At 41.0% G+C, this 15115-nt stretch overlaps 1 protein-coding gene across 4 annotated transcripts in view; it reads right to left on the reverse strand.

Annotated features, from left to right (window-relative positions):
- The window catches only part of NFIB (nuclear factor I B), a 364276-nt gene that overhangs the window by 141162 nt on the left and 207999 nt on the right, over nucleotides 1-15115 (reverse strand). For all 4 annotated transcript variants that reach the window (XM_086961396.1, XM_086961395.1, XM_086961397.1 and 1 more), the window contains 2 exons: nucleotides 5634-5754; nucleotides 1491-1609 (listed from right to left, as the gene is read on the reverse strand). In XM_086961396.1, coding sequence (XP_086817522.1) covers nucleotides 1491-1609; nucleotides 5634-5754 — 240 coding nt within the window. The remainder of the gene's footprint in view (nucleotides 1-1490; nucleotides 1610-5633; nucleotides 5755-15115) is intronic.

Genomic DNA, 15115 nt, shown 5'->3' on the forward strand with positions numbered 1-15115 from the left:
AAGTACCATTTGTTCTTTCCTAAAACTGTGACTGAAAAGCAAACGGTATGGTGATCGCTCAGCTACTAGGGACAAAACCGGAGATTGGATTGAGGTATTTCTGGCTCTTCAGAACTACGGTGTGCAATCCTCAACAAATCCCTACATCCAAACACACGTCTGCAAGACTATTAACCACTGATAGATGTTTGAGACATGGCTAGATCTCAAAAAAATTCAGCACACTTTTACCCCGTCATTGCATGAGACAGTAACTCTGGGCAGAGTGTGTAATTGGCCAGCCAACAAACAGAACCCCTAATATTTAATTTAATATATAGCATTTTACATTTCTAGTGATCATGGAGATACCATGTGCTGGATATTGTAAACCCATGACTTGGATCGAATTCCCTTTACAATTATTAGATTCCCTTGAGATCTCCGTGTGAAACCATACTTTTGTGCCCTGAGGAAGCTCCCAATGCGGGAGCGAAATTCCTTTGCTGATATTCTGATGCAACTGGTTTTAAACTGAAATAATTTGATCAAATAAAGAAGAGACTTTTTTCGTATACTTTTGGGCTACTGGACTTTGTAAGTTGTGCAACCTGTGGTAAGTCATGTGTTGAGGAAATTTGAAATTTGTGACAAAGCCGTCGATGTGACAGGGCACCAAGGTGTTGTTGAAACAGTTGCTCAATAAAAAAGCAGAAACATGCTGGTGTATAAATTGTGAAGCTGTTTCAAAATGGTGCTTCGATTGTCTTATAATAGAGGAGCATTATGGCCTCCATGAGATCACGGGCCCACTCTCAGACATCTTTGAGCATGAGCCTAAAGGAGGTCTGGGTATTGCCAAGCAGGCAAAGTTGTAGATCCTTCCAGAGCATTAATTTTACCATCGTATCCACAACAACCATGACTACTAGCTTTGAAATCTTGAATTGTAGCAGGAGGTTGCTAAGCAAGTCCCCAAACCTGCTTCAGAAGTCACTAAATCAAAAACATTTTATGGATTGTTTTCATAATTCTGCATATCTACATATAACAAACATACTAGGATGTAACACAAGCACCTATGTCCCTAACAATTAAGGGTATTGAAAACAAGGGCAACCATTGACAGCAGATTCTAAAAATCAATTGTCTTGAATGGATAAACTGGCATTTAATTGCATCTTGAGGATCCATCAATGCTGGTAAACCGTACAATCTTCCACCTCAAGTCCGAAAGATGTCCCTCTGAACCTCAATATTTGTGAATGATCACTCTGCAGCTGGGCTTATTTCCTCCATTTGCTATCGGTGACCCCTATTCAAAAAGTTTTTTCCAAGGATCCAAAGCTGAAGGGGCGGTGCTGTCGGCTTGGGAAGGTTTTCCCTGAATAATTCTTCTATTGATCATATAGGCGGTTTCGTCTCAATAGGGAATCCAATCTGACTCTATAACAAAAGAGAACTCACACATACCCTACTGCTATATCAGAACGTGGAAATCTGGTACTCACCCTGATCTCGATCATGCCATGTCCGACTACCCGAAGCTGGAGAATTTGGCGAGGGGTAAAATTCTCCTGTTGGGCTTGGCTCCATGTTTTCATCTATGGAGATGGTCTTCGGCCTTTTGCTGCAGGAGATAATAAACAAGTTGCTGCTTTTTAATATTTTTTTAAGAATCCTGGTTGGCTTCTGGCTACTGAAGAAGTGGGATCTTAGACTGTACACACTGAAGGTTGTGTTATTGTCTGACATAAAACACTTTGCAAAAGTGCACTCACATCATTTTACATACGGTAGACAGTCTGAACATGAAGTTTCGCTCAATTCTTGTTCTTATTATTAAGTGTGCTGCTGTAGAAAAGAAATCATACAGTACAAATGTGTACAGAGATATGTGATGTGCCTGCACTATTAAAACTGATTTCCCTGACATTCACTGCAATATCCTTGAAACATTCATACTGTCTTACAGTCAGATTGTTAGAAATAAGTGTTTTTAAACCTGATGTATGTGCAATTTGGGTCCCACGTGATGGTTGGTTGATAAACCTACCTCCAGCTACCATGCCAGCTTAGAAAGGAGCTAGGAAACAAAATGAGTTGGAAATGTTGGCCTGTCAAAGTGAGATAGAGGATACTCTAGCAGGTGTAGTCTTACAAGGGCATGGTGCTTCTGACTTACACAGAATTCATCTAAGAGACCTATTCCAAAATCCTGGAATCATTACAAAGCAGTGGGAATTCCTTCAGACAAGGAAGTGAAATAGTGCCAGCCAAGAAAGTGTATTTTGGAGACCTGCTTCACAAATGAAAGAAGCCCTGTTTTGAGGATCCTGACACATAGGATGTTAGAACGAAGACACTTAATATCAGAGACACCGATGCCTAAAACTTGAAAGGTCTTTGAAGCAAACCCTGAAACACGATATCCTTTACGATGGCTATGGAATAAGGAGGCATTAGGAATCACATGCTTAATTTACAGAAAAAAACATTGTGCCTGACAATATACCATGTTAAACTATTGAACTTATAAACAGATGGACTTTCAGAACTTGAACGATTCCCTCATAGAGCACATCACTTATAATAAGCGATGCAAGGCAGCACAAGTCAAGCCTTTGCAAGATAAGCTAACTAATGGGAAGACACATGAGCCAGGTCCAGGCTCTACTGGAGAGAAGAGACCTTGTGTTTTCTCTTTAGTCCCTTCAGTCTCTGTGACCTTGTCTAGTCTTGTAATCATTAAGGGGGATCAGAGTGAAGACAGTCTTGCAGAAATCTGGTAAATCCCTCGTATAAAGACATGCAATTAGATAGACTGAGATTGCAGAAAGAAAGATCAGTTTTTTTCTGCATATGATGATGATGCACAGCTGCCCGGAAGCAAGATATGCTGGAGCGTGGATTATCAAACCCTTTCCGGCCCTCCTGTTCTACCAACTCATACTGGGGAAATCAGTGTCAAGCGGACGCACATTTTGTGCATTTCTGAATCACCCACAAATAATTTCAGTGGGAGTCTGAAGAGTTGATTAAATTTTTGTAATCTTTGGCGTACACGGTATTTCAGGGTCCGCTGATATGTAAAATGAAAAAAGCGGATCTCCCGGGTACCCCGTCTTTAGAAGAGCTTGCTCCCATTTTCTGCGTTTATCGTCTAGGCTTACGTATTCCCTGATTAGAGACCGAGGGTGCGTTACTGTTTGTTGATGTGGGGTATAAGCAGGGCCACGGGAGTTATGTAATTGTGCGGCTGTGGCGTTTTTAGCTCAATTATGGATTTGCTGCATTTGCCACACAATCCATCATCTGCAGCATTATCTGACGATTTTAACAGAAAAAATATTTCTAGCTCAAATAGTTCAAAAGTCACTAAAAGTACAGCAACAAACGTGTTGCTTCGGAAGTGAAAGGCCCTTTGCAAAGGTTGACTGGTCATTTTTTATAATCACTACATTTGGGTGTTAAACTGGTACTAACGAGGTACAACATATGCCCAGATAGTGCTAACAAGTGTAAAAATTACAAAATAATGAAGCAATACTATCACCAAATGTGCCATATCATGCAGCATATCTTGCCTTATCTTGATGCATAATTTAGTTAACGCTGCCGCATAATTTGGCCCTCCGCTGCCATATAATTCCAGTGGCCCTGAGTATAAGATGGACTGTCAGTTCTAGAGTTGGCAAAATCATGGGATTTCGGCAGAAAACTCGAAACGGTATTGCACTGCATCAGTTATTATGCTTCTGATCAGGAAACATAATATTTTCTCCCTAAAACATTAGAGAAGGGCCTGGACAGCAACTGAATGAAGCTGAAGGGCGCCAAATCTGAAGCTATTTCTTGAAAACTACAAATTACTGATGGGTAGATGGCCTCACAGATCCAAGGAAATTTAAAGAGACACCAAACACTCTTCCAAAGAGGTGGGTAAAAATTAATTCATTCAAGAAGCTATTTATTGCCACTCCCCACTGCCATCCCCAACAAACCTTTTCTTTCTTTAGAGACTGATAAAAGTTTTCAAATGTGAGATTACAAAAGAAAACAAGACCATCCTAGGTAAGACATGCATTGAGGTATTATTTGTACTAATCGAAATGGCCTTGCACCTGGTGCACTCAATCCGCGGTGCAGCATTACAGAATCGGTGTCCAAAAGAAGGACACAGGACCACACTTCTTAACCATGTGCATGTATCCTGAAGGGCAAATTGCACCAACGAAGGCTGGCAGTTTCATATGAAATTATGTCCGGTTGCATGTTGGCCTCTTCCTCACCCTTTGATGGGAAGCCTTGTAGAGTTGCAAAGGCTGGTGCCATCCACAATGGTTTCTGCCCTCTGGGGGTACTCACCACTTCCCATAATTATTAAGTGCAGGGACTGCTTGGTGCTAAGCCAGTTGGGTGTGAATTACCCTACCTCTGATGCCGTAACAATTCAAAATAGCATTCCATAAAAAGTATTTTGACGGGAACGAAATAAAAGAAGCTGCATGCTGGAATCCACAGTCACGGCAACTTGTACAGAATTTGTAATGAAGCGCTCTAAACAGTACAACAGCTAGGTCATACAAAACACCCATGCCAAAGATAGTGCTTCTATCCCCAGACCATTGGTAATGAAAGAATAGAAGATCCTCTTCAATTGCAAGAGGGTCTGCTCAGCTCCACGCCCGCTTATGTGCAGTATTTATGATGTACATTAAGCAAAGAAGACGGCCCTCATTTAAAGAAATCAATTATTCATAAATGATCCTAATGGAAATGGAACTGTTCACAAGCCTACAGAGAAAGGGGTTGCAGACAGCCCCCTCAGAGCCTTCTCAACTGGCCAATCAGTTAACTGCTGTGATGCCTTTGGACCCACCTTGACCTCCAGTGCTGCATTTGTTTTTATAATTCTGTTGGTCTCTTTTGTCTGCAGGGCCATTTTTACACAGGCCCATGTAATCTCTTCACTGACCTCTGCTGCTAATGAATTCTCCTTGTTGGCCTCTAAGTCTTTCCCAGTGGCCTCTCTTCTGATGTAGTTTGCCCAACGTCTCCACTGTGTTTATACATCACTGAGATGGATGGCTAAATAGCTCTTTTTTTATAACTGCTCCCCGGATCCTTCACTGTATCCCCATGCAATCTAGTTTTCACACATTTTGGCCTCCTTCAGCTAGGCAGTCCCTTTTATTGGTTGCCTGTAACCTATCTTACTCTCTACGGCTGTGCAAAATATACTACAAAGCACGTTGTGCATCAGTGATAAATTGTAGATGGCTTACAGAGCCTCCTAGTGCTCTGGTTAAAGGTATGATAAAGCACCATTACATTACATTGGCTCTACATGCTAAGAGACAAGACACACAAACACTCCTCAGCTAAGCATGGCATTTCAGGCACCGCAGCTGTTCAATATAGACACACAACTTTGATTCAAGTCTTTGACTGAGACACAATGTCAATCTTTAACCAACTGCAGCATCATGAACAGAAGATTTCGTTTCATGGTGATATTGACTGGGAAAGACAAAGAGGATCACTTTTTGCTTGAAACAAAAAGTTTACACTGGAGACACCAGACAGACACCAAACAGAAACATTGTTGAGAAAAAAAGGCTTCGCCTCTGCACCAAGCCCACTCCCAATACCTGTTTGGCGGAGAAGACAGTGACCGCTGTAAGTGTACACTGGAGTTCATGTCGTGATAGTATGGCTGGCTCAGCGGTTCTCCGATAGGGAAGGTTACCCCTGCTCCTTGGGTTATAGGTGCTGAAACACAACAAACGAAAAACTACAATCAGCATTACATTTTTAGAGACCTAATACACATAGAGACCACATACACGTACACAAGTAATGCACAATCAATTCCTGAGTAAAAACACAAAGCAGTGTGCATCTCACTTATATTCTAAAGCTAAGAACTGAAACAAGACATTCATTTCTCAAATCAACTCAATTTAAAGATTTAAAATAATGCACATAATATTTTACACATAAATCAACAGAATATAAATTATTTGTAAAGATATCTGCTTTTCTACAGATTGCTTGCAAAGGGGAGGAGCCTAGACATAGAAGGCAGCTCAAGTTGTGCCACGTCACACAAGATGCATTAAGTATGTGAGTGTCACAATATACTTCAAGAACAGGTATAGCCATATTACCCATGAGAACGTTCAGTTTAGAAGAAACAAATATGGACACCAAGAATTACATGCCATATTTGTAATTAGGTCAAGTATAGCCGCTATACTTTTTCAAGGACATAGTACAGGATGCTTGTTCAGATGGTGTCATTTCTCTATTCACAATCTCCAAGTAACATTCTTGCAGTGGTCAGAAGAAGTAATCAGCCAAGACGTGTTGCACCCTATATGGGTGGCTAGCTTTCTCAATGCCCGAGGGCTTGGGAGTTAAAATGCAGTACTCGTTCAGATTGTGAAGCAAGCTGTTATGACAGTCACTACTGGTGTGGTCTCTACGTCGGTCTCCCAATGTGGCGTGGCAGACTATTTCTACAGACTTCTGTCGTAAGAACACGTTTTACTATTCTAAGCCTGAAAAGAGTCACTGGGAATATAGGTGGCAGAAGTGTTCCTCAGTGAGCATGAGAAATGCAACTACTCTAAAACTTTCCCTACATGTCAGTCTACAACCAACACCATTTCTAAGCAGGTAGTCAAAATGGGTGCCCGAAAGCCAGGCTGAAATTGGAGAGTTTTACAGCTTCTTAAAGGGTATGAAGCACTATGTTAATTCTACAATACAATTCAACAAAACTATACAAGATACAATGATACAACCTATACTACTGTTGCTCCATCAATCTGAAATTCGTTGCCAGTCGCACAGAAGCACCTAGATACCCTCCTCCATTTTTGTAAAAAATAAAAAGCTAAAAGCTTTCTTTACAGCACCTTTTTACACCCTGTTTTTCCTCTCTATTTCCTCCCATTTAATCATCAACTATGCAAACTGGTTATAAAAATGTCCTTTTCTAATGGCTGAAATGCAATTTACACCTCTTAGATTTGTTTCCGTCTCTTTCCTTTCTTTCCCCGCCTCAACAATTCTGCTTAAAAATTCTTCACTAAAAAGTGATAAACTAGTGCCAGACTGTGATCAGTGAAGCATAGGAAGTTACAGTTCGCAAATTGATTTTGCTCAGTGTAAAACAATGTCCCAAAAGACCAACAGGCACACGCCATCTTGGATGGACAGCAGAAGATTTATATCTCCGATCAGTAAGCACCAGAGAGTAAAAGATTATAGTGTTTTGGGGATGTGTAGGTATTGTAAGCACAAGCACCAATTTCCCAGTCAAATCATCACCTGAAGGGTGCAGTAACCATACCACAATATTCACAAAAACGGTGTCACCCAGATGGCATATCACACTAAGTGAAAGCCTGTAAGAAGTAGCAAAATAAAGGTTTTTGGGATGCACGTGCTGTGCCACTGATATGCATCATTGCTTACAAGGGAGCCTTTTTAGAACAACATCTCCAAGAATTTCATCAAGTATAGATACAATGCACTCCTTTATTTCCACAGTTGTCTTTTTTTAAGTGGAAGAGATGCACCAATATGCATTAGAGCACTGAGTGCACAATACAAAGTTGAAAAATGAATAAGGGATTGCATCTTTCAATTTAAAATCTAAAACCAGTTTCAATCGTCAGAAGAAAATATTCCAAGGTAAAGTTCCACGAGTTTTTGAGCCATTTAGCAAATAGAAGCAAATAGTGAATTACTCTCAAAGCTGGTGGTAAATTATTCCAGTCAAACAATAAATGACTATGACAAGGAACAGTGAAAATGGTGATTTCACAAAAGTCAGGAACTCTAAGCCTACAGACCTCTCAGTCTGACTATCCCATGTGCCTATCCTCTATAGCTGCGGAGGAACAGGCTACTCACCCATAAACAGACTTCAAATTAACACCAGAAAGTCTTAAAATTCATCTGCAAGTAGGTAAAGCTATTTTATGACTGGGCTACATATAGAATACCATCATGGGGGTAAGAGTGGACTTGCACGCCTAATGGCGCTAATCAAATTATGTGTAACCAAACTCACCTAAAGTACACAAAAGGGTAAGTCAACATGGAAGAATGTTTCAAACCTACAATTACATCAAAATATAGGCACATACATCAATACTGGTGATACATGAGCGTCATCAAGCTGAACTTGTCTTCTCATTTTCCTGTCTGCTGCAACCCTCCAGACTCTTATCATAACACTATGTGATTTGATACGATATATGACAAAATATTTTTTTTTTTTACTTTGCGAATGAAACAAGACAACACATAATAAACGTGTAGTTAGTTCCGGCAATGTCTCATGAGGTGCAGGTTTTTCTGGTGGTAGGTTCCGGCAATTGTGACGGAGTAAACAGTCCACCGAACTATCCATTAGGCACATGGTTCTGATAACAGGTCTGGTACGTTTTTGTGGTTGAGAATGAACCTTTAAATCTTGTGGTTTGAGATACGCCGACAATGAGTAAAAATAAGCAACAAAAAAGTCTCCTACCGCAAGGTTTTAAGTTCATCAATGGAACTCTGTCATGTTTAATATAAGGAAACATACGGTGTACCGCATAGAGAACCACATAGATGAGGAAACCGCCCCAGACACGTGCGCCCTTAGATTCCCGCCAGTTTTGCAGCGGTGACGCAAGCAGCTCGTGCTCTAAGAGGAAGCCTGTAACCGCGCCAGCGGTAAGAGCTGTCAAAGACGTGTCGCTGTTGGTGTGTTTGAGGTCCGGCGTCCCAGTTGTTCTGAGATTACTTTAATGGCTAATTCTGAATTAAATGCTGAAAGCGGGAAATTACTCATGCCGAGCCAGCAGTGACCACAGTACAGATGTTTAAGTCAAGAGGGCACGTCAGTTCCTACCCATTTGACTGCCTTCTGTTCCAGGCCTAACCCTGCGCGGGGAATGTGCTGTTTATCTGCTGGTGACCCCCAAGTAACCTGCGTGATGCCCGGGCCAGTGATAGCGGTTTAATCTGTCTTCTTCGGGGATTTCAGAACGCGTAATCCTGTATTTCTCCAGGTTAGGAAAACAAAACTGCAAATCCTGTGAGGCTTTGTGAGGCTGCCCTGAAACAAACCAATGGCCTACATACACACGGGTGACCCCCGGTCGCACTGTAGGTTTGACAACTGGCACCCTTTGTAGCACCGTGAATGGAGGGGAAGGGAAGGGAAGGGGGGAGTGCCCCCCCCCCGCTATCGACTGCACATAAACCTGACCAACCATTCACCGGAAGCTCATGGAAGATACAAATCCCGAACAGCAGAAAAAGCCACACTTTGCAGGTAGAAAGTTTTCCTACTGGCTTTTGTTGTCTGAATGAAACCACGCAAACTTTTTTCTGAAACTAAATGTTTATTTGCGAGGGATGCATGAAAACATTAGATACAACTTGGATAAGAGAAGACAGGAGAGCAAGCGAGAAGTAAAAACAAAAAATCACTTGGGGAAGGAGTGAAGATTGAGAAAGCATAGGACAAGACAGTATTGTGTCCTTATAAATATGTGGACCTGTTACATATAGGGCGATAAATTCCTCCCGGCAGGTGGAAACAGCTGCACCATTCACTACTAGTGCATTAGCTGTGAAACAAATTCCTCCCGGCAGGTGGAAGCAGCCGCATCATTCACTACTAGTGCATTAGCTGTGAAACGTGGATACTCCTGGCAGTGAAAATCACTTTCAGCTGGAGTCAGTGGATGTCACTGATGGTGGTCATCAAACACAAAAAGGGAGATGAGAGGATGTTTGCAATAAGTCTCAACTGGCAATCGCTTGGGGTAGTATTTCAACCCATCAGCCTTTTTTTCCACCATACCACCTCAGTTTGGAACCAGCATATGCAGATCAGTCTCAACCATGCTCCAATCGGAACTGCCAGACCAGTTCCTCCAGAACACATGCAGCCAATACCCATTTCGTCCAGTCATGCCGGGCCTGGTTTGCAATGGGGATCCCTCCGCAAATCAGCCTCTTCCCCTTCCAGTAGGGGGTCCATGTACTCATTCTATATTGCAGCACCTCCAGATGATGGCATGCACTGCTAAATCTTAGAGGAGATTTTAGATGGGCTAGATGTGAATGGTGTAAGCAGCTGACACGTCCGGTCTTCCTTAGACCTACAAAATGAGATAGATCCAGGAAGGCTATATCTTCCCTCGGGAAGAGGGCCACAGATGCACACTTCCTGTGATGGGACACCACATGACATGCCTCTCGCAGCTGGATATATTCTGTTCAGTGCTCCTCTGAAGCACCAAACAGGAATGGTCAGTAGGGTAGAAAAACTGTCTACTCGGGTCAAAAAGTATCATCCATCCGAAGTGGCGGGATGCTTCCGTAATAAGGGTGAGGATTTCCATACAATATTGAAGGTAAACAGCAGTTTTTATTTAATCTTCAACACATCTGTTACCATACTTTTAGCAGTCCCAATATATTTAGATTATGGTACCCAGGGAGTGGGAAACAGATCACATGCTCAGATCCATTACATGTGGAAGCTGGGATTAAAATTCAAACTGAGATTATAGCATAATTTCTTCTAGACCTGCTGTCAAAAATGTACAGACGAACGCTTATGTCGCCATGTTGCATACAGTTACATTGCATGGAAGAGGTGGAGCATTTTCCCAGGCTTAATATGAAGACCCATTGCACAAATAAGCAACCCCAATTTTTTAAAAGAGGCCATTCGGAGCAGACAGAGCACAGATACACCGTCTGGAATATGCCTAATTGCTCATGAGAGAAATGATCTCCAGCCACTGCAAAAAAGGGGAAATCCTTTTTACTGGAAAAAGGAAACTTTTTAGGGTAGCATTTTTCAAACTGTTTACATCATCAAAAAGAAAAAAGTGCAATGTGGATCTGCAAACCCCAACTTGCCTGGAATCAAGACTAGATAAAGCAAGCAGAGACATGAAGATATTGTTTCCACCTGTCTGAGACAGGAAATACAGCTCATCAGCCAGAGGCATAGTCATTCTACACGCAGAACTATCTGGATGGCCACTGAAATTAATTTACAGTTACATACCCAATTATGTGGAAGGGATGGCTAATTTATGCAGCAATGAAACACAGATTATGTAGCTGCTCTTTTTAATAAAACAACTCTGTACAACAACATAATACATAACTTATATACTAAGTACTGTTTCCCTACGAGGTACGTATGTATCACCACATGGAACCCTAAATAGATTATGTTATTCTCTGAAGTGTGAGAACCTGTTGAACTAACCACAGCTTTGAGAACAGTGTGCGTGATACAACCATGAACATGTGTTAATAGATAAACAAATAAATCACGACAAATAAAGAATCATTTTATCCACTCAAATTGTAATACACTTAATTGTTACGTTTTTTTTCTTCCTGATGCGGACTAAAGCCCTTCTACTGGTCCATTTCAAGATAAGTTTTATCCCCTCAGGGTCAGATCTTTATACGACTGATTAATTAAATAAATAGCGAAGATGACCAGTCAAGTTTCATAAAATGGCTGGTTCAGCACTGAACTAGAGTACAGCAAAGTTAATAACTTTTGATCCGTTTGATCTATAAACCATGCATTGTTTCGCCGATACATTATCTGATGACTGCAACAAACTCCTATTTGCATGGAAAATGCTAACGCCGAAGTATTGGGAAACAAGCTGAAGCCAGAAAGTATGCTCTTTGTCTGCTAATGCTACTTGTTTTGGAGATGGACAAAATGAAATCTAGAAATATCAAGATCTCATGCTTCAATAAACATACAAACATTTATTACACATTTTCATCTTAAACTTCTATTTTGTTTTCTTATGGGAAGTCCACCTTTTCAGACTCAACACTAGATGTCCCCTTTCTGTCCACCAGAATCCATCTTGAAAGGATCTTCTGAACTTTTTGAGTAGCAAAACCTGAAATTTCTCTTGAAAGGAAATTTGACACATGGAAATGTAATTGGTGCCTGGATCCTCTATCAATTCATAATACTGGGAACAGAAGCAACTTTTCTCTACAAATCCAAGAATAGCTACAGTCAATCCCCACACATCCAATGTTTGAGGGTCCACCACCAACAAAACATTACCACGCATCCAATCTGTTAGCAAAAGAAATCGTGTATAATTATACTTTAACTTGATTGTAGCAAAAAAGACTCATCTCTCAAGTTGATGTGATAGAATTAGATGGACTGAGAAAGTCACTCTTTCTGCTATATTCATGGTAATGTACTAAAAATGCCTGTGTTGACTTCCTATTTTTTGCACCAGGCCCGTAAAAATAACTCACTCCCGCTTCTACTGACAATGAAGAATGCGCAGGTGTTTGGGAGCCTCAAGAAAATGATATGACTTCCGTGGTGGACATGTGACCACATAGTGAGCAATCCCATTATCAGAGGTAGGCAATGAATGTTTACTGAGGCATAAAAGGTGACAAGAAGGACAAATGAAAGTGGAACAACCATGGATCCTTTATACTTGTATTTCATTTGTGAGTTACTCGAGTAGGTGCTGTCGAAACGGCATTTGTCAATACAAGTCAACACATACTTGGACATCTACAACTTGTGGAGATTTGCATGTATACTCCTGAGGATGGAATGAATGAGGATCCATGAAAAGGAGTACCTGCACGATGCACAGATTTTTGACTCTTCAACAAAAAATGTGTTAATCAAGTTCTTATTTGTTACGTTTATTAAGATACAGTGTCTCAGTGAAATCTTTAACTGGGCACAGGCATTGTTAAAAATACGCCACAAATATACATTTGCACATGCCACATTGGTGAGGATTAATGAATTTCAATAAATTGTCTGATCTGTATCCCTGGTTAAATGTGGGAATAGCCATGACAAAAATATGGTCTTTATAAATATTGTGGCATTAATATCATTTACAAAAACATCTCTTCATTGGGTTTAGATTTCTATTATTAATTCTACGGAGGTGATCTTTTTGTAAACTATATTTAGGACACTATAGTTTTGTCAGATCTTGTTAGGCCGCATTATTCTGGTACATCCCGTATACGCCTCAATATTAACTTATACCAACTAAATACTGCTATGGCTGGAATTCTTGAACTCATAAAATTTCAATTTCAACCAAACTTGATCTACTTCCCTATCCTGATAATATTACACCCACTATGGCAGTTGAACTAACGAAAGGTCTTCAGAACAACAAGCTATGACTACCTCTTCATTTGGCAGGATTTTTTTCCATACATTTTTTGGACGACTGATAAAGCACAGCAGAGCTGATTCTCAAGAGCCAAAGTAAGTTAAAGTTTTACTCCTCTCAGAAAAATGGAGTACAGATTTGATTAGACAGTGTAAATACTCTGATGGTCTATATCTTATACTTTTCACACTTTTCCCATTGAGTTGCTGCCTGCTTTTTACATTTTCCAACTGTCCACTTTACAAAAACTTGAAAAAGTGTATTTTGCCTGGTTTCGTGGCGCATATTTCCAAAGAAGAGGTTGAGGCATGACCACATAGATCTGACACATTAAAGTTGAACATGAGCCATCCTGTTAGTTGGCTACACACAGCCAGTGTTTACAAATAATTGCCAGGGCAGAGCATTAGCAAAGACTGCCACAAATTAAGCTCTGTGCAGTGCAACCATTGGGGGTATGCCCCTCTGTTGATGTGTGAGGCAGGCGCAATGCCTCTAGTAATTTCAATGAACTCGCCCACAGTGGCTGGGCGTACCAGAGCCCCCAAACACCAACCTGTGCTGTACCATGCATGGATAAGGGAGAGCAAAGGTGGGGATGGATACAGGAACAAGGTCAGCACATACACTTGGACTTGTGGCAAAGGATTCTAAATAGAAACAGGTCTAAAAAAAGGCAGAGTGAGGGGCTAGAAAAGCACATCCTAGGGAGAAGGTCGAATAGGAACATAATTGGTGGAGGTAACCATGTCTTTGGAGGAGGAGATTCCATTTTATTGAAAAATGTGATGAGCCACAGAGTTTAAACTATGCATGTGAAGTTAAGATAAAGGCTGTGTTAAGAAGCTACTGTTAACAAACATAGTGGTGAAGCTGCTGGGGAATGTGCAGTTTACTGTGAACAGGTAAATATGGGACCAGAGGGAAAAAATCTGCAGCTTGTGCAGAGTCTTAGTAAAATGTTTTCTGAAGGCCATTTCACAGCACTTAGTGGCAAGGGGTAATTCAAGATTGTTTTATAAACCTGCCAATGAAGCCAAGACAATTCGTTTGAGCTCTGACATAAAAGCATCAATAGATGCTAGATTGACTTTCAGTGCTGAAATGGGCAGTGTCACAATATCCAAGTCCCATCAACCTAGACGCAGCTTTACCTACACATTACCAGTTTTTGTTTTATTCCAGTTCTTTTCTCTGGGGTTCACATGTTTCTAAAAGCCCCCAATTCTGTTACAGTATGGAACTGAGGTACAGGAACATATGAAAATTTGCCAAAAGAATCATGCATCGCTTTAAGCCAGCAATGCTCCTCTGAAGTTTATCATGCGAATGGTGTTGGAGATACCACAGGAAAATGTAAAGCAAGTAGAATGGAATCCAAGTTCTCTTGCCCCAAGCTTTCACTGTACATTTCACCACATATTAGGCCTTCTCACACCCCTTAGTTTGACAGAAGCCATCTCAAGTAACTCTCATAGACTGCATGCGTGCAAAGAAATGTACAGCCTTCCCACGAGTTATCTGAGACTCTTCTCACTGAAGGCTCTTGGTGGAAGAGTGGACATGGTTCAGGCCTCTTGTATAAGAGCTAGTGAAGAGTGAGTGGGTGTTTTGGAAATGGGTGAGAACTGAGAAGCGACAGCAGATGGGCCGACAAACCAATTGAGTCATCTAATCCTGCCGGCATGTGTTACTCTTTTTTTCTGCATTCTGTGACACGTACAAGAATCGTATGTTGTGTCGAGTAACCAACAATGTTCCAATACAAGGAAAACTTTGCAAAACCAGGCATCATGAAGCAGTATTCAATACATGAGTCTTCTGTCTGTTAAATTGAACTGCTCAGAAATTAATGACCACTAAACATCTACATCTATTGTACGTAAATACAG

This window comes from Lissotriton vulgaris, chromosome 3_1 (genome assembly GCF_964263255.1).
Source record: "Lissotriton vulgaris chromosome 3_1, aLisVul1.2, whole genome shotgun sequence".
NCBI lineage: Eukaryota > Metazoa > Chordata > Amphibia > Caudata > Salamandridae > Lissotriton > Lissotriton vulgaris.